The sequence below is a fragment of the Giraffa tippelskirchi genome, chromosome 3 (genome assembly GCF_054371585.1).
Source record: "Giraffa tippelskirchi isolate mGirTip1 chromosome 3, T2T-mGirTip1v1.2.pri, whole genome shotgun sequence".
Lineage (NCBI taxonomy): Eukaryota > Metazoa > Chordata > Mammalia > Artiodactyla > Giraffidae > Giraffa > Giraffa tippelskirchi.
The window spans coordinates 91,750,477-91,774,121 of NC_137277.1; the positions used below are offsets into that span (position 1 = coordinate 91,750,477).

General features: G+C 37.0%; 1 protein-coding gene across 3 annotated transcripts in view; it reads right to left on the reverse strand.

The window, feature by feature from the left end:
* The window catches only part of XIRP2 (xin actin binding repeat containing 2), a 712,110-nt gene that overhangs the window by 664,143 nt on the left and 24,322 nt on the right, over window positions 1-23,645 (reverse strand). For all 3 annotated transcript variants that reach the window (XM_081582634.1, XM_081582632.1, XM_081582630.1), the window contains exon 2: window positions 8,835-8,909. Coding sequence is in view for 2 of the 3 variants with exons in the window: in XM_081582632.1 (XP_081438758.1) it covers window positions 8,835-8,903 (69 nt within the window). In the remaining variant the exon portion in view is untranslated. The remainder of the gene's footprint in view (window positions 1-8,834; window positions 8,910-23,645) is intronic.

Consider the following 23,645-nt stretch of genomic DNA (forward strand, 5'->3'; position numbering starts at 1 on the left):
CAAAATCATATATATACTGTCTCCTTCCTCTCACCTCTGTAGGCAGTTCCTCAAAGCTATTGGAGAGTCTGTCTCCAAGGCTATAGTCTTCATTAAGCCCCAAATAAAACTGAACTCACAGCTCTTAGGTAGTGTATTTTTTTTTTTTTAATCAACAGTCTGCTTATGATGGTTGAGGTAGTCTCAAAGCAATACAGGTCTTTCCACCATGTTCTCAGTTCATTCTAAGTCCTCATGGACAGTGTTTAACATGTATAATTTTACTATCATAGTTCAAGGCAATATAGACTTTTTTATACCATACACATTAAAATCATTCAAGCCTTTGCCCAATGCCCAATTTCAAAGGCAACTTCATTTAAGTAGTTGTTACAGTAACAGCTGACTTCCAATTGCTAAAGTCTGTAACAGATTTTTCTTACTGTTACAACAAATAACCCAAAACTTAATGATTTAAAAATACAAATGTCTCTCTAACAGTTCTGGAGGTCAAAAGTCAAAAATCAAGGTGGTGGCAGGGCTGCATTTCTTCTGGAGACTTAAGATAAATATTTATTTTTTTCCCCTCTTTTCTAGTTCCTTGAGCCCACCCTGGCTCCTATCCCCTTCCCTCCATCTTCCAAAGGCATCCTTTAAACCTCTGGTTTGGTTGACACATCTCCTTTTTCTGACTTTGACCCTTTTGCTCCCTTTTAAAAGATCCCTTGTAATTACATTGGTCCTTCCCACATAATCCAGGATAATTTCCCTATCTGAAGATCATTAACTTATATTTATAAAGTCCCTTTTGCCCTATAAAGTAATATCTACCTAAGATCCAGGGATTAGGACACAGATGTCTTTTGAAGACCATTATTTAGCCTACCACATTTAGCCATCAGAGAAATGCATACCCAAACCACAAGGAGATACCACTTTATACCCATAATGATGCTATCATCAAAAACACAGATAATAATATTGACAAAAATATGGTGAAATTAGAACCCTTATTCACTGTTAGTAGGAAAGTAAAAAAGTGCAGGCCTTTTAAACTACAGTCTGGCAGTTCCTGAAAAGGTTAAACATAAAGTCTCGGTATGACCCAGCATTGTACTCCTAGAGATGTGAAAAACTATGTCTACAAAAAACTTGTAAACAAGTGTTCACATCAGCATTATTTATAACAGACAAAAGTTAGAAACAACCCAAATGTGCATCAACTGATGAAAGAAGAAACAAGATGTAGAGACCCATACAATATAATATTATACAGCAATAAAAGTAATGAAGTACTGATATATGCTGTAACATGAATGAATCTTGATATTATTATGCCAAGTAAAAGAAGCCAGTCACAAAAGACCACATATTGTATGATTCCATGTGTATGACTCTCCAGTATAAACAAATTTATAAAGACAGAAAGTGAATTTGGGTTTGTCTAGGAATGGGTTAGGGTAGAATAGGGAACTTTTCACTGAGTCTAGGATTTCTTTAGGAGAGCATTAAAATGTTTAAATTTGGATTGTGGTGGTTGTTGCATAACTCTGTCAATATACTAAAAAACAATGAATTGTTAACGTTAAAATAGGTGATTGCTTGGTATATGAATTTTATCTCAATAAAGCTTTTACAAAAATACTAAATTAAAAAAACACTTCATTAAAATGCTCACTGAAAGTATGTCAGGATTCTCCCACTCAATAGAGGAACATAATGTGGTCTAATTAAATGGTGTGCAAACATGAGTGCATCACTTGGAAGATTCAGAAAAACACAGAGCCTTGAGCTTTTCATTTCACTGATGATAATTAGACTGCTTTAAAGAAATCACATGTACACCCATGGTGGATTCATGTCAATGTATGGCAAAACAAATACAATATTGTAAAGTTAAAAAATAGATAAATAAACTAATTAAAAAAAAAAAGAAATCTATCGTTTAAATAACCTTCATTTCCTCCAAAATCAGCACAAATTGTCATTTACCAACAGCTAGGTAAATTAATATTAGTTTAATATTTTACTGCTGCTATTGATATTCTGCTAGATGCACAATAGAATAATATATGATTAGTATAAATAAATATTTGTTTAATGTCTAAGCAAATGATAACTCATCATTAAAGGGCATGTCAATTAATGTCTTGTTATCTCTTTTCAAGGCTTTCTAGGTGGCTCAGATGGTAAAGAATCTGACTGCCAACACAGGAGACTCAGGTTCTATCCTTGAGTCGGCAAAATCCCCTAGAGAAGGAAATACAATGCACTCCAGTATTCTTGCCTGGGGAATTCCATGGACAGAAGAGCCTGGCAGGCTACAGTCCATGGGGTTACAAAAAAGTTGAACACAACTTAGTGACTAAACAACAGTAACAACATCCGTTTTCAAAATTTCCTATTAATATTTCCAGTTGAAATTTTAGATTTAACTGAGATATTAGGATCTTAAAGTGCATATCCCAAATAGATAAATCAGTTTGTAGAAATACTAGTACAGATGTGGAAAAATCCGGATTATTACATTTTATTTTACATAAAAGGTATCTTTATTTTCCATATCTCTTATTTTGTATCTTTCAGGAAGCTACTTATTAGCAATAAAATGAAACTGAACTATTAGCTATTTATGTCTCTTCCTCCTCATGCTTATATATTGCTTCTATTGTTTCAACTCTATGTTCTGAAAGAAATATCTAGTCTTTATGTCCAATTAAAATCTGCTATTACCTTTACCTTATATCCATTAACTCATTTAAAATACATCAGCTTTCTTATAGTGTTATCAGGCACTTTTTTTCCCCACACAATATGAGAAAAGCATGAGCCCTTCTCTGTAAAAGAAGTAAACAAGGAGTTAAGTAAACTGTGGTAAGTGTGTTTACATAGCGATATGCTGCAGAAGTGACTGCAGTCAGGGAAACAGAGGTTAGAGGTTTAACAAAATAGAAATTCTTGAGCTGTGTCATGAAGAATGACCGAGTTTGCCACTGTGCCAGAGAGGAATGACAGGGTATGTATCTCAAGCATAAAAAACAGCACAGATAAAGGCAGGGAAATATTGATATTTATAGAAAAGCTTTTTAATTTTATTTTTTAATAGAACTGCATTTTTACTTCTGCTTCCAAGAAGACAGAGTAGAAGCACTTTACCTATTGCTCCCTCTCTGTAAAACAAAAATCCTTAAATTATGTACAAAATAAACATAGGAAAACTATGACATGTGGGGAGAAGGCATAGACCTTGGTTAGAGACCCTTGGTTCAATCCCCTGTTTGGGAAGATCCCCTGAAGAAGGAAATGGAAACCCACTCCAATATTCTTGCCTGGAGAATCCCAAGGACAGAGGAGCCCCGTGGGCTATAGTCCACGGAGTCGCAAAGAAACAGACATGACTTAGCAATTAAACAACAACAATATGAACAACTCTACACACATAAATTTGACAACTTACAAGAATTTCTCAAATACAAACTAGCATAAATTATCAAACATGGAATTGATCATTTAATCAATTTAATTGATCAATTTAATCAGCCCAATACTTATTACAAATTCATTTTATAGTTTTGAAATACCCCAAAAAAGAAATATCCAGGCTTAGATGAATTCAATGGAGAATTCTAACAAATTTTTAAAGAATTAACCCCGGTAATACAAAGCCTCTTCTAGAATATAAAAGAGAAGGGAACACGTCTCAATTTTGTCATACCAGTATTGTTGTTGTTCAGTTGCTAATTCACATCCAATTCTTTTATCTAGTGCAATACGCAAGAAATGCATTTTTTTTTCCCCTTAAAAAGGCATATAGATCAGAAATAAAAGCATCTCTATTTGCAGGTGTCATGATTGTTTACATAGAAAATCTCAAGGAATGTACCTCCCCCCAAAAAACAATCCTAGAACTAAAAAATGAGTTAAGGCACATCGCAGGATACAAGATAGCCATACAAATAATTGTGTTTCTATACACAAACAAGATTACTTCTCAGACTTCCCAGGAGGTGAGGACAAGGAGACTGAGCTATGATGTCTCTTTATGACTACCCTCCCTTTGGGGAAAGACCTGCCCACAGGATGCTGTTTCCTGACACAAAAACATAAAGGAAAGCAAACAAGTGAAGTGAGAGGAGGAAAAGGAGAGAGAGATGAAAAAAAAGCTTGCAGAGACATATCACTTGGCAACCAACCTGAAGAGAAGATTAATCCTCTGAGTAATCAGAGACAGGAGAGAAAAGGTAGGGGTGGGGTGTGGGTAGATGGGAATAGATTTTTATTAAGGAAGCTTGCTCTGTTCTTTGAAATGCAAACTGAAAGAGAAAAAATAGTATTATTTATTTCACAATCACTCCCTGACTCGAGTCAATCCAAGATACAAAACAGTTTTCCTCCCTACTGATTATATCAATTTTTAAATTGCATTTATTACTATTTTTTCACTCCAGAAAATATGTATTGAATGTCTGTTATGTGCCGAAAAAGTATTCTTGATAGAGTATTGAACAAAACAGAAATTCTCCACACTCATGCAGCTTAAATTCTAGCTGGAAAGATATAGATATAAACAAACCAATAGCTAAACAGATAAGCAAATAGAATGTCACATGGCATAAATGCTAAAAAAGAGAAATAAAGGAGCAATGTACATGGGAAATTAGTATTTTCATTAGGGTAGTAAGGGAAAATGTATTATCCTCAAATTAATTCATGCTAATGGTAGGAGATTTTTAACAAATAAATAAAGATGAACAGAATGAAAAGCTGAAACTTCCTATTTTATGACCTAAGGTCCCACCCCTTCATGTCAAATAGATGGGGAAACAATGACAGACTTTATTTTCATGAGCTCCAAAATCACTGTGAATGGTGACTTCAGCCATGAAATTAAGAGCTGCTTGCTCCTTGGAAGAAAAGCTATGACAATCCTAGACTGTGTATTAAAAAGCAGAGATAGTACTTTGCCGACAAAGGTCTATAGTCAAAGTTATGGCTTTTCCAGCAGTCATGTATGGATGTGAGAGATGGACCATAAGGAAGGCTGAGCACCAAAGAACTGATGCCTTCAAACTGTGGCTTGGAGAAGACACTTGAGAATATCTTGGACTGCAAGGAGATGCAACCAGTCCATCCTAAAGGAAATCAGTCCTAAATATTCATTGGAAGGACTGATACTGAAGCTGAAGCTCCAATACTCTGGCCACCTGATGCAAAGAGACAACTCATTGGAAAAGACTCTGATGCTGGGAAAGATTGAAGGCAGGAGGAGAAGGGGGCGACTGAGAATGAGATGGTTGGATGGGATCACTGACTCAATAGACATAGGTTTGATCAAGCTCCGGGAGATAATGAAGGACAGGGAAGCCAGGCCTGCTGCAGTACATGGGGTCACAAAAGTCAGACACAACTGAGCAACTGAACAACAAAGGATAGAAAACCTGTGCAAATGTTTTTCATATATATATATGATTTGTTAAATGTGGTACATTGTTTTATTGTTTGAAACATTTGATCTGTCCATCCTTCAATAAGATGATTCTACTTTTCCACTCACTGTCTTGTTACTTACAGTGCAATCCCCCATGGGCAGAGGAGCCTGGAGGGCTACAGTCCATGGGGTTGCAAAGAATTGGACACTACTGAGCAAATAAGCATGGCACAGTACAGGGTCACAGATCACTTCCTTCTCTCACTGTCATCTTTTACCTCCGTCAGCCAATAAACAGTGTGCAGTAAAGATTTGTTCTGGTTCTGAGAGATGCTTGAAGAAACCTCACCTATTTCTGCCAGATTTTTTGTACTATTCTTCTGCCATGAGAATGGCTGATCACAAATAGAAGCTTATTTTTGTATACTGGGTGCTGAGGTGAAAACCATCTTGAATAGAGTCACAGAAAACAAGTGTTACTAATGGAAAGTTTGTTATTATATCATGAAAACTAGAGAAAGCTGACTAATAGACATGTATATATAATGTATTTCAGAAATGAAGTAATATAATATACTTTGCTTTATTAATAAATATTCATGAAGCCAAATAGGATGACTAGTATATTCTTTTCCAATTATTTCCCTATGTTTTAAATTATAAATAATATAAGCACTTTATTTTTAAAATGTAACAGATATTAAGTTAAAAGTGAAATTTTGTAGTACACTTTCCCAAACTTTGACAATCCTATAGAATTCCCCAGATAATGTTATTAAAAATGTATAGCATATTCTTCTGTGAGTATATGACCCTTCTTCCTGTCTCTTTCACACATTCAAACACACATATAAAATAGGGTAGTAGCATCAGACATAATATTTTGAGAGTTGTTTTTGTGTCTGAGTGTCAATGTGTTTGTGTATTACTGATTATGTCACAGTCACCTTTGCAAATCAGTATGAATGTAAAAGATATACCTCATTACTTTTAGCTGCATTTCATGTTCTGAATGCAACATAATTAATTTAATTACTTTATTATTTATATAAATGTAGAATATATCTAAATTTTGCAACTGCAAATAAATCTGAAAATGTATTTTTATGTATACTGTTTACTAGTTTTAGAAGACAGTCTTCATGTGGACAAGGACTATATGTTTTCTAAAATACTATTTTTTTCTGCTTGCATATTATGCTGTTGCACATGTAATTTATCAAAAATGCCACCAATCATTTACTTTTACAGAGTTTTCCCCAGCATTTTACTAGTGTGCACAAAACTACTATGAGCATTATTGTATTTTAATTACAATGAAATTCTTAATCATCTCATGAATCTAATTACAAATGTCAGTCAGCAACATAAAGTTCTAGAATTGTGATCAGCATTGTCATAATATTTTCCAGTAAGTTATTACCATTGGCACTGGTGAGAGTAGCCACTTCAGATACTCATCAACACTGGTTATTGACACTTGATACAGGATTAATATGATTTATCTATTTTCCATTTTTGTCATTAGCATAATTATGCTAATTATGCTTTTAAAATACAGGTAGTATACCCATTGTTATTATATCTATATTCACTCAAGTGAAATAACTCTAGAAAAAGGACAGAATGGGTATATATTCTCATAGTGGACTGGAACCCATGCATCAACAGTGCACGTGAAACACAAAACTTGTCACCCTTTGTTAAAGGCTTAGCACATTTTAAATATTTTTTGCAGCTTTTTTGAGATATAACTGATGTATAATAAACTTTACATATTTAACTGTACAATTTGATAAGTTGTGACATTTGTACAAACCCAAGTAACCATCACAACGACTGAAATAATAAACATTACCATTATCTTCAAAGTTTTTTTTTGCCCTTTCATAATCCTTCCTTCATCACATCCTCTAACCATTCCTCAGGAAAATATTTATTTCTTTCTATATTTGTTTCCAATTTCTACAGTTTTATATAAATTGAATAACATACTATCCATTCTTTTTTGTCCACTCTGTTTCATTCCTCACAATTATTTTGAGACTCATTAAATGGTTGGATATACTAATAATTTTTTCCTTGTCCTTGTTAAATATGAATATATCACTATTTGTTTATCCATTCATTGATTAAAGTATATTTGGTTCTATTATTACAAATGAAGTTGCAACAAACACTCATATACAAATATTTTTGTGGTTGCATTTTTCATTTAATCAGAGTAAATAGCTAATAGTTGGGTGATACCGTACTCATGTGTAGCTTTTTTACTAATTGCAAACTGTTTTTCAGATTGCCTCATTTTACATTCCACCAGTTGCCAAATCCTCTACTGCAGCCTCAGCTTTGGAATCACCTGAGCTTGTCATGGCAGCCCCACAGTTCGTAAGTCAAGATTCACACCATATAGGAATTAAGAGCCACTTAGGAAGGAAAAACATCAAGGTCAGCTTCAGCCCAGCCAAAGGATCTACCATGTTCACTTTATTATGACCATGCTACAAGTTGGTACTAGGCAACTTTTGAGAGCTCCTTCTACTGGGGAACTGAAAGGTAAACCTGGAATAGTGTAACCTGTCCTCAACATATCTAATATTCCTAGATGCTACCCTCAACAAACAATGGAAACATGGAGATGAAAATTCCAGAAACACAAGTCTGATGTCTTTTTGCTCTCCTCTCTTTCTCTTCTTTCCTTTTACCAATCACTCATAGGCAGAGAAATGAGCTATTTCACTGCACTTGACCCTGTCCTTCTAACATAACAAGATGCCTTAAGGCTCTGCTGTATAAGGGGAAGCATTCTCCTTATGTCTAATCCAAATCTGATTTTGTTAGGACGCCCATCAGAGACAACCACTATCATGAATTTAGTGTGTTTGTTTCCTAATAATGTTTTATACTTTAACATATACATGGGCTTCCCTGGTGGCTCAGACTATAACAAATCTGTCTACAATGCAAGAAACCTGGGTTTGATCCCTGATTTGGGAAGATCCTCTGGAGAAGGGAATGGCAACTCACTCTAGTATTTTTGCCTGGAGAATTCCCCGGACAGAGAAGCCTGGTGGGCTACATACATATGCACATACATGAAAAATACATTAAACAGTTGTATGTAGGAATTTTTAAAAAATTTATTAAGATATATTTTGAATATACACAAAGTATATAGAAGTATATATGTCCTTCTTGTTATTTAAATAATTACTAATAACTAATATAAGTATTTTTATTAAAATTTTGTAACATGTTCTAAAGTAAATCACAATATCAATCCCTTTCCTGAAGAAAAGAACCTTAAGTTTTAACCTTTCTTTGAATCCCCACTTCTAATCCCAAACCGTGTGAAGTATGCACACATTTGTTATTATTTTTAGAATCCTTTAAGCTTTTTTAACATGTTTTAAGATATTTTGCTCACCTCTGTTTGTAGAATACCACTTCTTCTGCCTGGGGTTATTTTTTGTGCCTGTAGTTTAATCTGATCCATGACAATCTGTGGGGAGATTAAAAGACAAACATTTTATTCATTTTATTTATGCTTCTGAAAGACAATAGAAAATTCTGACCTACAGTTCCAAAAAATATAAATCATATTGGAATCTTCTTGATGTGAGGTGAAAAGGATAATTCTGATAAAAAAACTTTTTCACCACACATACATTTCAAATGTATTTTGGTTTTGACATTCAGTTAAATCTGAAATATTCACAAAAAGTCTAATTAATCAGTCAATGTTATCTTAAAAACTAATCACACATTCTTACTTCCCATACTTTTCTAAATGTTCCATGATTTTAACAAGCATGAAAGTTTACATTGAAATAGGTAATAAAAATAAAATGTAGAGAATTCTTATCACGGAAATTAAAGGGCAAGAACAATAGCATAGGAAATTTACTTTCAATCCCACAGAAAAATTTGTCTTAAGACTCGTTTTAACTTGATCAGTGAGAAGACACAAATCTGCCTAACACCCTATGTTATAAATATTCTGAATGCTTAGCTTCTCTTAGCAGTGAAGGGAAATAATTCACAGCATGGTGCCTGAATAAACAGAAATGCCTTAGATCCTAGTGATTTACATTATAGCTTCTTTTTCATTTAAAGGTGATTCTAAGTTTAAAGGATACTGTCAATTTGTTTCCTTTTTAAGAGAGGTCTTATTTTAATCTGTCTTAGTGGTGGGCTATTTTGATTATTGTGTCTGTGTAAAATACCTTAAAAATAGTTTGGACAAAGAAATCCAAGTTCAGAGATATTTTCCCTCAGCACTATGAAAATACTATTCCATCGTCTTCTGATATGCACTACTGGTGAGATAAACCTTACCTTTGTTGGCAACCTAATGTCTCTTTTTTTTTTTTTTAATTTAAATTAGTTTATTTTCTAACTTTACAATATTGTATTTGTTTTGCCATACATTAACATGAATCCATCATGGGTGTACATGTTTTCCCCTTCCAGAACCCCCCTTCCACCTCCCTCCCCATCCCATCCCTCCGGGTCATCCCGGTGCACCAGCCCCGAGCACTCTGTATCATGCATTGAACCAGGACTGGCGATTCATTTCACATATGATAATTTATATGCTTCAATACCATTCTCCCATATCATCCTGCCCTCGCCCTCTCCCTCTCCCATAGAGTCCGTAATACTGTTCTACTTCTCTGTGTCTCTTTTGATGTCTCTGCTTTTTAACATGCTATCTAGGTTGGTCACAACTTTTCTTACAAGAAGTAAGCATCTTTCAATTTCATGGCTGCAGTCACCATCGGCAGTGATTCTGGAGCCCAGAAAAATGAACTCTGACACTGTTTCCACTGTTTCCCCATCTATTTCCCATGAAGTGATGGGACCAGATGCCATGATCATATATTTTCTGAATGTTGAGCTTTAAGCCAACTTTTTCACTCTCCTCTTTCACTTTCATCAAGAGGCTCTTTAGTTCTTCTTCACTTTCTGCCATAAGGGTGGTGTCATCTGCATATCTGAGGTTATTGATATTTCTCCCAGCAATATTGATTCCAGCTTGTGCTTCATCCAGCCCAGTGTTTCTCATGATATACTCTGCATATAAGTTAAATAAGCAGGGTGACAATATAAAGCCTTGACACACTCCTTTCCTATTTGGAACCAGTCTGTTGTTCCATGTCCAGTTCTAACTGTTGCTTCCTGACTTGCATAGAGGTTTCTCAAGAGGCAGGTCAGGTGGTCTGGTATTCCCATCTTTTTCAGAATTTTCCAGTTTGTTGTGGTCCACACAAAGGCTTTGGCATAATCATTAATGCAGAAATAGATGTTTTTCTGGAATTCTCTTGCTTTTTCAATGATCCAGCAGATGTTGTCAATTCAATCTCTGGTTACTCTGCCTTTTCTAAGTCCAGCTTGAACATCTTGAAGTTCACAGTTCACATACTGTTGAAGCCTTACTTAGAGAATTTTGAGAATTACTTTAGCATGTGAGATGAGTGCAATTGTACGGTAGTTTGAGCATTCTTTGGCATTGCCTTTCTTTGGGATTGAAATGAAAACTGACCTTTTCCAGTCCTGTGGCCACTGCTGAGTTTTCCAAATTTGCTGGCATATTGAATGCAGCACTTTCATAGCATCCTCTTTTAGGATTTGAAATGGCTCAACAGGAATTCCATCACCTCCACTAGCTTTCTTCATAGTCATGCTTCCTAAGGCCCAAGACAGAGAACCGGGAAGGGGAGAGATGCACAGAGAAAACAGAGGGTCCCCTGTAGTCTTCAGCAGGGGAAGGTGGGACACCGCACCCCCTCAGCGTGGGAGGGAAGGTCCCCTGAGTTCAGTTTGCTGGGACTAGGCCTGCACACACTGGCCTGGGTAGAGAATGTCTTTAATTCACGGGGCAGAGGGCAGAGTCCAGAGATCTCTTTGAGGCAGACTGAGCTCCAGAATCAGTGCTGCTTTAGCACAGCACTGGAGCAGCGGCTGCACGGCACTGGAGTGACTTTGAGGAGATACCCCACGTTCAAGGGCAAAGGAAAAGCCCCAGCAAGACTGCAGGAGGGGCGAATTCACGTTTAGAATCAAATCCCATTTCCATCAGAGATGCTCAGAGGGCTCAAACAAACCTTGTGCGCACCAGGACCCAGAGACCCCACAGACACTGAGACAGAAATGTGTTTGAGCATCTCCTGTGGAGGTATGGGTCAGCAGTAGACTGCCACAGGAGCAGGGGCTCCGGGTGCAGCAGACTTGGGTATGGCATAAGCCCTCTTGGAAGAGGTCGCCATTAACCCCACCATAGAGCTGCCAGAACTTACACAGGACTAGGGAAATAGACTCTTGGAGGGCATAAACAGAACCTTGTGCATACCAGAACCCAGGAGAAAGGAGTAGTGACCACACAAGAGACTGACCCAGACTTGCCCAGGAGTGTCCAGGAGTCTCCAGCAGAGGCATGGGTTGGTGGTGGCCTGCTGCAGAGTTGGGGGCACTGAGTGTAGCAGTGCATGCATGGGACCTTTTGAAGGAGGTCACCATTATCTTCATTACCTCCATCATAGTTTGGCCCCAGGTAAATAACAGGGAGGGAATACAGCTTCACCCATCAACAGAAAATTGACTTAAAGATTTACTGAGCCTGGCCCCAGCCATCAGAACAAGACCCAGTTTCCCCCCGAGTCAGTCTCTCCCATCAGGAAGCTTCCATAAGCCTCTTATCCTTCTCCATCAGAGGGCAAACAGACTGAAAACCACAATCATAGAAACCAAGTATTTTAGTTCTTACACAAATCCACATTGATGTCCCAGCAAGTCCTCTTGACTCTACCTTCAAACTATATCTAAAAGAGGCTGATTTCCTTCACCTTATTCTATCTGCTACTCTATGACACCAGTATATTTGACCCAGATTACTAAAATAGTCTTCAAATTGACCTCTTTGCTTCACTTTAGTCTTCAAATTGACCTTGTTTCACTTGACTTCTTTCGAACAGAACTTTCAAAACAATTATTTAAAAATATGTTACATCACATCATTTCTCTGCTTAGAGTCCCCCAATGGTTTCCCATCTAATTCAGATTAAAAACAAATGATTTACACTTATAATCTAGTACCTCATTATACTCTGAAATTGTCTCCTACTATCTCCTCCTTGATAATTCCTCTCATACCAATCTTTTGTTGTTTCTTAATGCACCAGTGAACTGTTCACTGCAGGCCTTTGCCCTTCATTTTGCTTTTGGCTAGAAGGCTTCCTCCACCCTCAATATTCACATGGTTTATACCCTTTGTTTTTTGATATTTCCTCAAATATCACTTTCTCGGTGAAGCCTTTTCATTGCAACCTCCTGATTCTGACACTTGAAAAGTGCCTTTTCCACTCCTCTTTAGCACTTATCTCTGTCTAAAATACTACACAGTTTTCACTGGTTTAACTTCTCCTCCTCTGTTAAATTGTAAACCACATAAGAGTAGGAGTTTTGGTTTGTTTTATTCATTTGTATCCCAACATCTACAATAGTGCTTGGCCAATAAATAAATAAAACACAAAATGCTCAATAAATATTTACTGTGTTAAGGTAATATTTTCAGAAGATTTCCTTTTGCAGATGAAAAATTTCTGGAACTAGATGCTGGTAATGACTATACAAAATTTTTGAATATATTTATGGGGCTTCCCAGGTGGCTCAGAAGTAAAGAATCTTCCTGCTAATGCAAGAGATGAGGATTCAATCCCTGGGTCAAGAAGATCCCCTGGAGAAGGAAATGGCAACCCACTCCAATATTCTTGCCTGAGAAATCCCTGGTGGGTTACAGTCCTTGGGGTCACAAAGGAGTCAGACATGGCTTAGCAACTAAACAACAACAATGCTATTGTATCCTACACTACAAAATGGTTAAAGCAGTAAATTTTATGTGTATTTTACGACAATAAACAAAATGTATATTATAAAGAAGCCATGACTATCATACATATATAAAATAACCATATTTCAACAATTTTATTCAACTCATTGATTAGTAAGAGAAAATAAACTGAAAAAGTTATAACTCAAGAAGTTACAATGGTTCAAAAAGCACTTCAGTTTATTTACATATATGCAATCACAAACATACATATACACAAATACACAGATACAATCAATAAATAATTGTTAGAATAAGGTTTTTAGATGAGATGCAAAATTACTTAATACCCAAGAGAACCCAAAATTCATAACCTATTAGGTTTTCTGTTTCATTAATTAGAATTTATTTGCATTGCTGTAGAAAGAAAATCTACAAATTATCCTTTCTTTTATAGAGCTGAATATTATGCAAACTGCAAGGGCACTGACGATAACCCAGGATCCTTTTGGAGGTCACAATCTTTAAAACATTTGTATTAAATGCATTTTACCTAAAAAAAAACCTAAGGAAGGCTGATCAATGCTTCTGATTTGACATTTCTCCCATGTTAACCAGTGAAGGTTATGTATCTCATCAGATTTGACAACAGTTTTGAGCTAATTAAGAAATATGGAGCATATTAGTTCAGTTCAGTTCAGTTGCTCAGTCATGTCAGACTCTTTATGACCCCATGAACTGCAGCATGCCAGGCCTCCCTGTCCATCACCAACTCCCACAGTCCACCCAAACCCATGTCCACTGAGTCAGTGATGCCATCCAACCATCTCATCCTCTGTCATCCCCTTCTCCTCCTGCCCTCAATCTTTCCAAAATCAGGGTCTTTTCCAATGAGTCAGCTCTTCACATCAGGTGGCCAAAGTATTGGAGTTTCAGCTTCAACATCAGTCCTTCCAATGAACACCCAGGACTGATCTCCTTTAGGATGGACTGGTTGGATCTCCTTGCAGTCCAAGAGACTCTCAAAAGTCTTCTCTAACACCACAGTTCAAAAGCATCAGTTCTTTGGTGCTCAGCTTTCTTTAGAGTCCAACTCTCACATCCATACATGACTACTGGAAAAACCATAGCCTTGACTAGACTGACCTTTGTTGACAAAGTAATGTCTGTGCTTTTTAATATGCTGTCTAGGTTGATCATAACTTTCCTTCCAAGGAGTAAGTGTCTTTTAATTTCATGGCTGCAATCACCATCAGCAGTGATTTTGGAGCCCAGAAAAATAAAGTCAGCCACTGTTTCCACTGTTTCCCCATCTATTCGCCATGAAGTGATGGGACCAGATGCCATGATCTTAGTTTTCTGAATGTTGAGCTTTAAGCAAACTTTTTCACTCTCCTCTTGCACTTTCATCAAGAGGCTCTTTAGTTCTTCTTCCCTGGGATTCTCCAGGCAAGAATACTGGAGTGGGTTGCCATTTCCTTCTCCAATGCATGAAAGGGAAAAGTGAAAGTGAAGTCACTCAGTCTGTCCGACTCTTAGCGACCACATGGACTGCAGCCTACCAGGCTCCTCCGTCCATGGGATTTTCCAGGCAAGAGTACTGGAGTGGGATGCCATTGCCTTCTCCGCCTGTTTAGCACTATGTGAGGCAAACTTGATAACCTACAGAAATGGAGCCCTATTTAGCACTGTGAATCCCAAGACCTTATATAGAAGAAAACAATCCCACAAGAGTTAAAGTATATTTGACACTCCACGATAATTAAATAGAGTCACGTCTTTTATAGTATGGTCAATTCATCAAATCATAAAAAAATTTGGTTCCACAGCCAATTAGGTTTGTATTTAGGAAAGCCTGAAAAGTTTGTCTGGTTTAGCACATGGTCTTTTTCATCATTTGGATAATGACAAAACAAAATGAATATGCTAAAAAATAGCTTCACAGGACAAATTAAAATGATAGTTATGAGTTCTGTTATATTCAGGTTGTAAAATTTCATTTCTAAAGTAGCATTTCTAAAGTAATCTAACTTCAGGGCTTTTGCTTAAATGACTATAGCTGCCATAAGATCTCAGTGAAGCTTTACGCAAGGACTAGATAAAGTGAAAGAAATTATTCCATATGATTACAGTTTTCAAACAGTCCATTCTCAGCATATGATATTCTTTCCTTATCACCATATCATTTATATTTATATTATCACTTTATTACATATTAAGTAACAATTTAGTTCAATTTATTAGACACTAATTACATCTATTAATATTTTCAAGCCTACATTTTATTCTAACACTAGCAAATATTGAACATTACAATGTTTAAAGACTCTTTGTATTCTGTGTAATGAATTTATTCAGTTTCCTCTTATCCTTGGTCTTAATGCGAACATCATTGGACGTTCTGATGTTTTTACTTTGTTCTCAAAACAGTGGAATTCTATTGGTGTTTCCAACACCCTGATTGCCACCTAGTCTGCAATACTTTTTTCACTTTCCAGTTAATAGGCTCTTGCTCTACCTGGTGAATAAGTGGAAAATACAATGGTCAGACCCCAATTCTATCACTCCTTTTGGACAGACTCCCATACTTTGTAGCTTTCCCTATACCAATCACTTCTTCGAAGAACATATTTTTCAGAGGCTATGATAACAATTGCTAATATGTTTATTCATTGTCTTTTAAAAAAACTTATTAAATAAAGGCCTCTTTTAGCTCAACTAATAAACCTTTCATAGAAATTCAGGTTTATAAGTTTCAGTGCTGCTGTAACAAATTACCACTAATGGTGGCATACAATAGAAATTGATTCTCACAATTCTGAAGAGTAGAAGGTGTCAGCAGAACCATCTCTGAGGCTCTAAGGAAGATATCTCATGCTTTTCTTTTGTTTCTGGTGTTGTCAGCAATTCTTGGTGTTCTTTGGCTTATTGATGTATCATTCTAAGCTCTGCTTCCATCATCACATGGCATTTTCCTGAGTGTCTTCTGTCTTTTCTCCGCTTCTTACAAGGATACCAGTTGAAAACAATTAGGGCCCACCCTAATTCAGTGTGACCTTATCCTAATGATTATATCTGCAATGATCCTAATTTCAAATAAGATCACTCTCACAGTTACTAGGGATAGGACTTTGACACATATTTTTCAGGGGGATGTGATTCAACCCACAATCTTCCAATTATTCCCCAATGGTTACAGAGGCTCTAGTGAAAAGCACTGGCAGGCATGCAGTTTAAATTGTCCATCAACTATACTTCTCATGTTGTAAAGTGATTATTTTTCACATTCTTTTTGTTTGAATGTAGACATGCTTGGCTTTTTCTCTCAATGTTAAGGTTTTCTCTCAATGTTAACATAATGGTGAAGGAACTACAGAAGCCATGCTGGTCTGACTCATGCATCATCTGCAAAACAGGCAGCTCAATTCTGACTCCAAAATTTTTCTTTCAGTGTTAGTACTAGAAGCAAAATAAACACACCTTGATTTGAAGTCCTTATGCTCTGGTTGTGACATTAGAGCATTAGAAAAAATACTGCTGGGAAGCATAAGAAAATTTAATATGGAAATCATTGATGCAGTCTTAGGAAAGGCACTTTTTCAAACAATAGATGCATTTTATTGTGCTTTTAACACTCACTACATTTTCAGCACTTTCCATATACATATTAAAAATAACTTAAAGAATAATTTATATGCAAATACATGGGTATTAATTATCACATGACTGTAAAGCTATCAGAAACTGCTTTAAAGGATATAGGAAAAACTGCTACTGCTACTGCTAAGTCGCTTCAGTTGTGTCCGACTCTATGCGACCCCATAGACGGCAGCCCACCAGGCTCCATCGTCCCTGGGATTTTCCAGGCAAAAATACTGGAGTGGGTTGCCATTTCCTTCTCCAGTGCATGAAAGGGAAAAGTGAAAGTGAAGTCGCTCAGTCGTGTCCGACTCTTAGCGACCCCATGGACTGTAGCCTACCAGGCTCCTCCATCCATGGAATTTTCCAGGCAAGAGTACTGGAGTGGGGTGCCATTGCCTTCTCCGTAGGAAAAACTAACTTGAGCCTAATTCACACTTTTGATATTTGAATAAGAGTTCAGCTTAATTTTACTTTTGCTTTATAAGAAAATAATTTGCTAAGCATGTTTAACTTGTGATGAAATTACCCTGCTTATGTGACAAATTATATACATATTCCAAGTAGCCTGGAAACATTTACATATTAATCATTGATACACTAATTATAAATTATTCTTCAGCTGTCAGTTTAGTCAAGTTTTCTAAGTTCCACTTTCACAAGTTTTCTAAGTTCAGTGTACTTCAAGGCTGGATATAGCATGGTTGAGGGTGTTATAAAAAGACATTTCTATATAAGAAAAAGGAGAAGGCAATGGCACCCCACTCCAGTACTCTTGCCTGGAAAATCCCATGGACAGAGGAGCCTGGTAGGCTACAGTCCAAGGGGTCACTAAGAGTCGGACATGACTGAGTGACTTCACTTTCACTTTTCCCTTTCATGCACTGGAGAAGGAAATGGCAACCCACTCCAGTATTCTTGCCTGGAGAATCCCAGGGATGGGGGAGCCTGGTGGGCTGCCGTCTATGGGGTTGCACAGAGTCGGACACGACTGAAGCGACTTAGCAGCAGCAGCAGCATATAAGAAAAAGCTTTTTAATTCATAATTTTACTTATGCAAATAAACCTGTCCTTGGAGAAGGGAACAGCAACCCACTCCAGTATTCTTTCCTGGAGAATTCTATGGACAGAGGAGCCTGGTAGGTGCTACAGTCCATGGGGTTGCAAGGAGTCAGACACAATAGAGTGACTAATATCTCACTTAACTTCACTTCATTTTATAAGATGAAGCAATTTAGAATATAATGTTTATTTTACTAGATGTTATTCCTGATTGCTAAATTTTTCACATTCTGAGATACAAAGTAAAATTTGAGTGGGTAGATATTAAGATTGATTGTTTCTGCAAATGACTGAAAGATGGTCCCTAGAACACCAAGGGGTTTTCTTTGTACAGTGTGGAACCAAATTTGGCTTTATTTCTTATTATGAAAACAATCATAATCATAAAGTAATGGTACCAGACTGCATTCTTTTAGAACAGTGTGGGTACTAAAGATGTATACGTCTAACATCACTCAACAGGATTTAGCAGACAGAGGAGTCTCACGGAATCTATTACAGAAATTTACAGAGGAAACATCTTAGGACATTCTGATTTTGTAACATGAGGCTTCATGGAGTCAAACAGTTTGTGATGGTTACAGAGAATTCACTCACAAAATGCTGGGAGGGAAACTGAATTTGTGGTTCAGGTATTTCAGAGAGAAGCAGAGCAGATCACAGACCTGAGGCTCAGACAAATTCCACTGAACTCATGATTGCCATTTCACCTGACTTTTGCCTATTTCCTCAATTGTGCTTTCAGTATTGTCAAGCCTCAAGATCCATATTGGGCTTAAAAGACTTCAAACAATTTGAGGCAATACCAACAACCATCACCGTATTAGACTGGTCATGTATCAGCATGTCATTTTATGTCCATCTCACATGATTAAATGAAGTTCATTTTAATATAATTATGTCACAGATTTCTCAGATTCCTCATTATACATTAAAAAGTTGATTAAATGTTTATTACCTGTATTTCAGACTTAGCATTTCTGGTTGAGTGAAGTTCTAATTTAGACCAGGCTTGATTAATGAGTTTTCACTTATCATTATCTCTTACAGAAAGATCACAGCTACCACCACACTGATTTAAGAGATATTTCTGTGGCCCCTAATGATCTTTCTGAGTTATAAAAACAGCTCTTTTGAAAGACTGACCTATTATATAAATTGAAGGGAAATGCTCAAAATTTTTGGTATGTTTTTACTGATATTTGAATATTAAGTGATTGGTCCTTTAGAGGTTATATCACAATAGAAATTACAAAGATTGTGGCATGAGATGACTGCTTCTGAAAACTCTAGATGGTACCTAGGAAAAATCGGAAGTGAAAGTTTTTGAAAACCAGGCTCAGAACATACACAAAAAAAAAGACTTAGAGAACATATATATATGAAAGTCTCAAAAGGTTCCTTACCTTCTGTAGCCACAAAACAGATACAACTGAATCTGACTGCAAGGGGCACAAAGTTGCAGTGCCAATTAAATCTGGACCTTAATCATGTCTCTTTCCTAACTTATAAGCATGGTATGGAAAATGCTGGAACCTAAGATACAGGGTCATTTTGGTAAAAACATATATAAGACCCAGAAATTTGATTTACTAAATCATTCTAATCTTCCTTACTTATTGAAGCAGCTAATCCACATCTGAGTGAACTAGCTTTACTGTTCAGAGAAAATTTTACATCAGGCAGTTGCCCCAAGGATGCCTAATTCTTGCAGAGACTCAACCTCATCATCTCTCACTGTCTCCAAGTTCATAACAAGATATTTTATCCTATCATAGCCCAAATGGAGAAGTTAAATATCTTCTCTGGGAAAACACAGTCTTTGTCCAAAAGAACCGTAGAAACGTGCTAACAGAAGTATTAGCAAGTAAAGATGCTTGGGGAAATTGAAATACCAGATTTCCCAGGAATTATAGGAGGTTGGCTCTGAACTGAAGCTAATACTTAAAAACTCCACTATGAATCACTGGTCAGAATTAGTGGCATTGGAGGTCAGTTAAAAGATGAAGATGTACTCTGAGTCATCTTACAAGGCATCCAGTGAGATCACAGTCACATACTGTGGTACTTTCCTTAGTCTTAGATATATACTTGGTAACTGAAAGAATCCCTAGCTTTATTCTGTGAAGTGTGGGTCATTACAGTAGCAGTGTCAATAAGAAGCCATTATATCATACCTATGTCTAAACAGTAAATTAAAAGCAACAAACTATTCCAAGAGATTGGCAGAAATCAATGTTATTATCAAATACCTGAAAAATTTAGTGGTGATGATTCCTATTGCATCCCCATTAATTTACCTTTTGGCTGATACAAAAGCCAGACAGACCTTGCAAAATGAGTGACTATATATTATTGAGAATTTAAGCAAATAATTTCCCAATCAAAACTGTGAAGAAATAGAAATTTTAGTAGATAAAACCAATATATCTTGACACATCTATGATGCTTTCTTTGCACTTCCTATCAACAGTGATAATCATGCTCAGATACAGCAGAACACCTTGACTGTCTTATCTCACAGTACGGCAGTTCTTCTGCTCCCAGACATCATAGTCCCAAGGAACACTGTTGTTCAATCGCTCAATCGTGTCCCACTCTTTGTGACCTCAAGGACTGAGTACGCCAGACTTTCCTGACCGTCACTATCTCCCAGATTGCTCAAACTCATGTCCAGTGAGTCGGTGATGCCATCCAACTATTTCATCCTCCGTCACCCTCTTCTCATCTTGCTATCAATCTTTAACAGCATCAGGGTCTTTTACAATGAGTTGGATCTTCACATCAGGTGGCCAAAGTATTGGAGTTTCAGCTTCAACATCAGTCTTTCCATGAATATTCAGGGTTGATTTCCTTTAGGATTGACTGGTTTGATCTCCTTGCTGTTCAAGGGACTCTCAAGAACCTTCTCCAGCACTACACTTTGAAAGCATCAGTCCTTGGGTGCTCAGCCTTCTTTATGGTCCAACTCTCACATCCATACATGACTACTGGAAAAACCAAAGTTTTGACTATATGGACCTTTGTCGGCAAAGTGATGTCTCTACTTTTTAATATGCTGTCTAGATTTGTCATAGCTTTTCTTCCAAGGAGCAAGCATCTTTTAATTTCATGGCTGCAGTCACCATATGCAGTGATTTTGGAGCCCAGGTAAATAAAGTCTGTTACTGTTTCCATTGTTTTCCCATCTATTTGCCGTGAAGTGATGGGACAGGATGCCATGATCTCAGTTTTTTGAATGTTGAGTTTTAAGCCAGTTTTTTCACTCTCCTCTTTCACCTTCATCAAGAGGCTCTTTAATTCCACTTTCCTTTTTTACCATTAAAGTGGTATCATCTGCATTATCTTAGGTTGTTGATATTTCTCCTGACAATATTGATTCAAGCTTGTAAGTCATCAAACTTGGTACTTTGCATGACATAGGCTGGGTGGCAATATACAGCCTTGACATACTTCTTTCCCAATTTTGAACCAGTCTGTTGTTCCATGTCCAGTTCTAACTTGTTGCTTCTTGTCCTGTATACAGATTTCTCAGGAGGCAGGTAAGGTAGTCTGGTATTTCTATCCCTTTAAGAATTTTTCACAGTTTGTTGTCACACCCACAGTCAAAGGCTTTAGGGTAGTCAATGAAGCAGATGTAGATTTTTTTTCATTTCCTTGCTTCTTCTATGATCCAAAGGAGGTTGGCAATTTGATCTCTGGTTTCTCTGCCTTTTCTATATGTAGTTTGTACATCTGCAAGTTCTCAGTTCACGTACTCCTGAAGCCTAGCTAGAAGTATTTTGAGCATAATCTTGCTAGCATGTGAAATGAGTGCAACTGTATGTATACAGTTTGAACATTATTTGGCATTGTCTTTCTTTAGGACTGGAATGAAAACTGACCTTTTCCAGTCCTGTGGCCACTGCTGAGTTCTTCCAAATTTGCTGGCATATTGAGTACAGCACTTCAACAGCATCATCTTCTAAGATTTGAAGTAGTTCAGCTGGAATTCCATCATCTCCACTAGCTTTGTTCAAAGTAATGCTTCCTAAGGCCCACTTAACTTCACTCTCCAGGATGTCTGGCTCTAGATAAGTGACCAAACCATTGTGGTTATCTGGATCATAGCCAAAGCAATCTTGAGAAAGAAGAATGGAGCTGGAGGAATCAACCTGCCTGACTTCAGGCTCTACTACAAAGCCACAGTCATCAAGACAGTATGGTACTGGCACAAGGACAGAAATATAGATCAATGAAACAAAATAGAAAGCCCAGAGATAAATCCACGCACCTATGGACACCTTATCTTCAATAAAGGAGGCAAGAATATACAATGGAGAAAAGACAATCTCTTTAAGAAGTGGTGCTGGGAAAACTGGTCAACCACTTGTAAAAGAATGAAACTAGAACACTTTCTAACACCATACACAAAAATAAACTCAAAATGGATTAAAGATCTAAACATAAGACCAGAAACTATAAAACTCCTAGAGGAAAACACAGGCAAAACACTCTCCGACATAAACCACAGCAGGATCCTCTATGACCCACCTCCCAGAATATTGAAAATAAAAGCAAAAATAAACAAATGGGACCTAATTAAACTTAAAAGCTTTTGCACAATGAAGGAAACTATAAGCAAGGTGAAAAGACAGCGTTCAGAATGGGAGAAAATAATAGCAAACGAAGCAACAGACAAACAATTAATCTCAAAAATATACAAGCAATTCCAGCAGCTCAATTCCAGAAATATAAACGACCCAATCAAAAAGTGGGCCAAAGAACTAAACAGACATTTTTCCAAAGAAGACATACAGATGGCTAACAAACACATGAAAAGATGTTCAACATCACTCATTATCAGAGAAATGCAAATCAAAACCACAATGAGGAACCATTTCACGCCAGTCAGAATGGCTGCTATCCAAAAATCTACAAGCAATAAATGCTGGAGAGGGTGTGGAGAAAAGCGAGCTGTCTTACACTGTTGGTGGGAATGCAAACTAGTACAGCCACTATGGAGAACAGTGTGGAGATTCCTCAAAAAACTGGAAATAGAACTGCCATATGACAGCAATCCCACTGCTGAGTATACACACTGAGGAAACCAGAATTGAAAGAGACACGTGTACCCCAATGTTCATCGCAGCACTGTTTACAATAGCCAAGACATGGAAGCAACCTAGATGTCCATAGGCAGACGAATGGATAAGAAAGCTGTGGTACATATACACAATGGAATATTACTCAGCCATTAAAAAGAATACATTCGAATCAGTTCTAATGAGGTGGATGAAACTGGAGCCTATTATACAGAGTGAAGTAAGCCAGAAAGAAAAATACCAATACAGTATACTAGCACATATATATGGTATTTAGTCAATCGGTAAAGATAACCCTGTATGTGAGACAGCAAAAGAGACACAGATATATAGAACAGTATTATGGACTCATGGACTCTATGGGAGACGGCGAGGGCGGGATGATATGGGAGAATGCCACTGAAGCATGTAAATTATCATCTGTGAAACGAATCGCTAGTCCAGGTTCAATGTATGATACAGGGTGCTCGGGGCTGGTGAACCGGGATGACCTGGAGGGATGGGATGGGGAGGGAAGTGGAAGGGGGGTTCTGGAAGGGGAACACATGTACACCCATGGTGGATTCATGTCAATGAATGGCAAAACAAATAAAATATTGTAAAGTTAAAAAATAGATAAATAAAC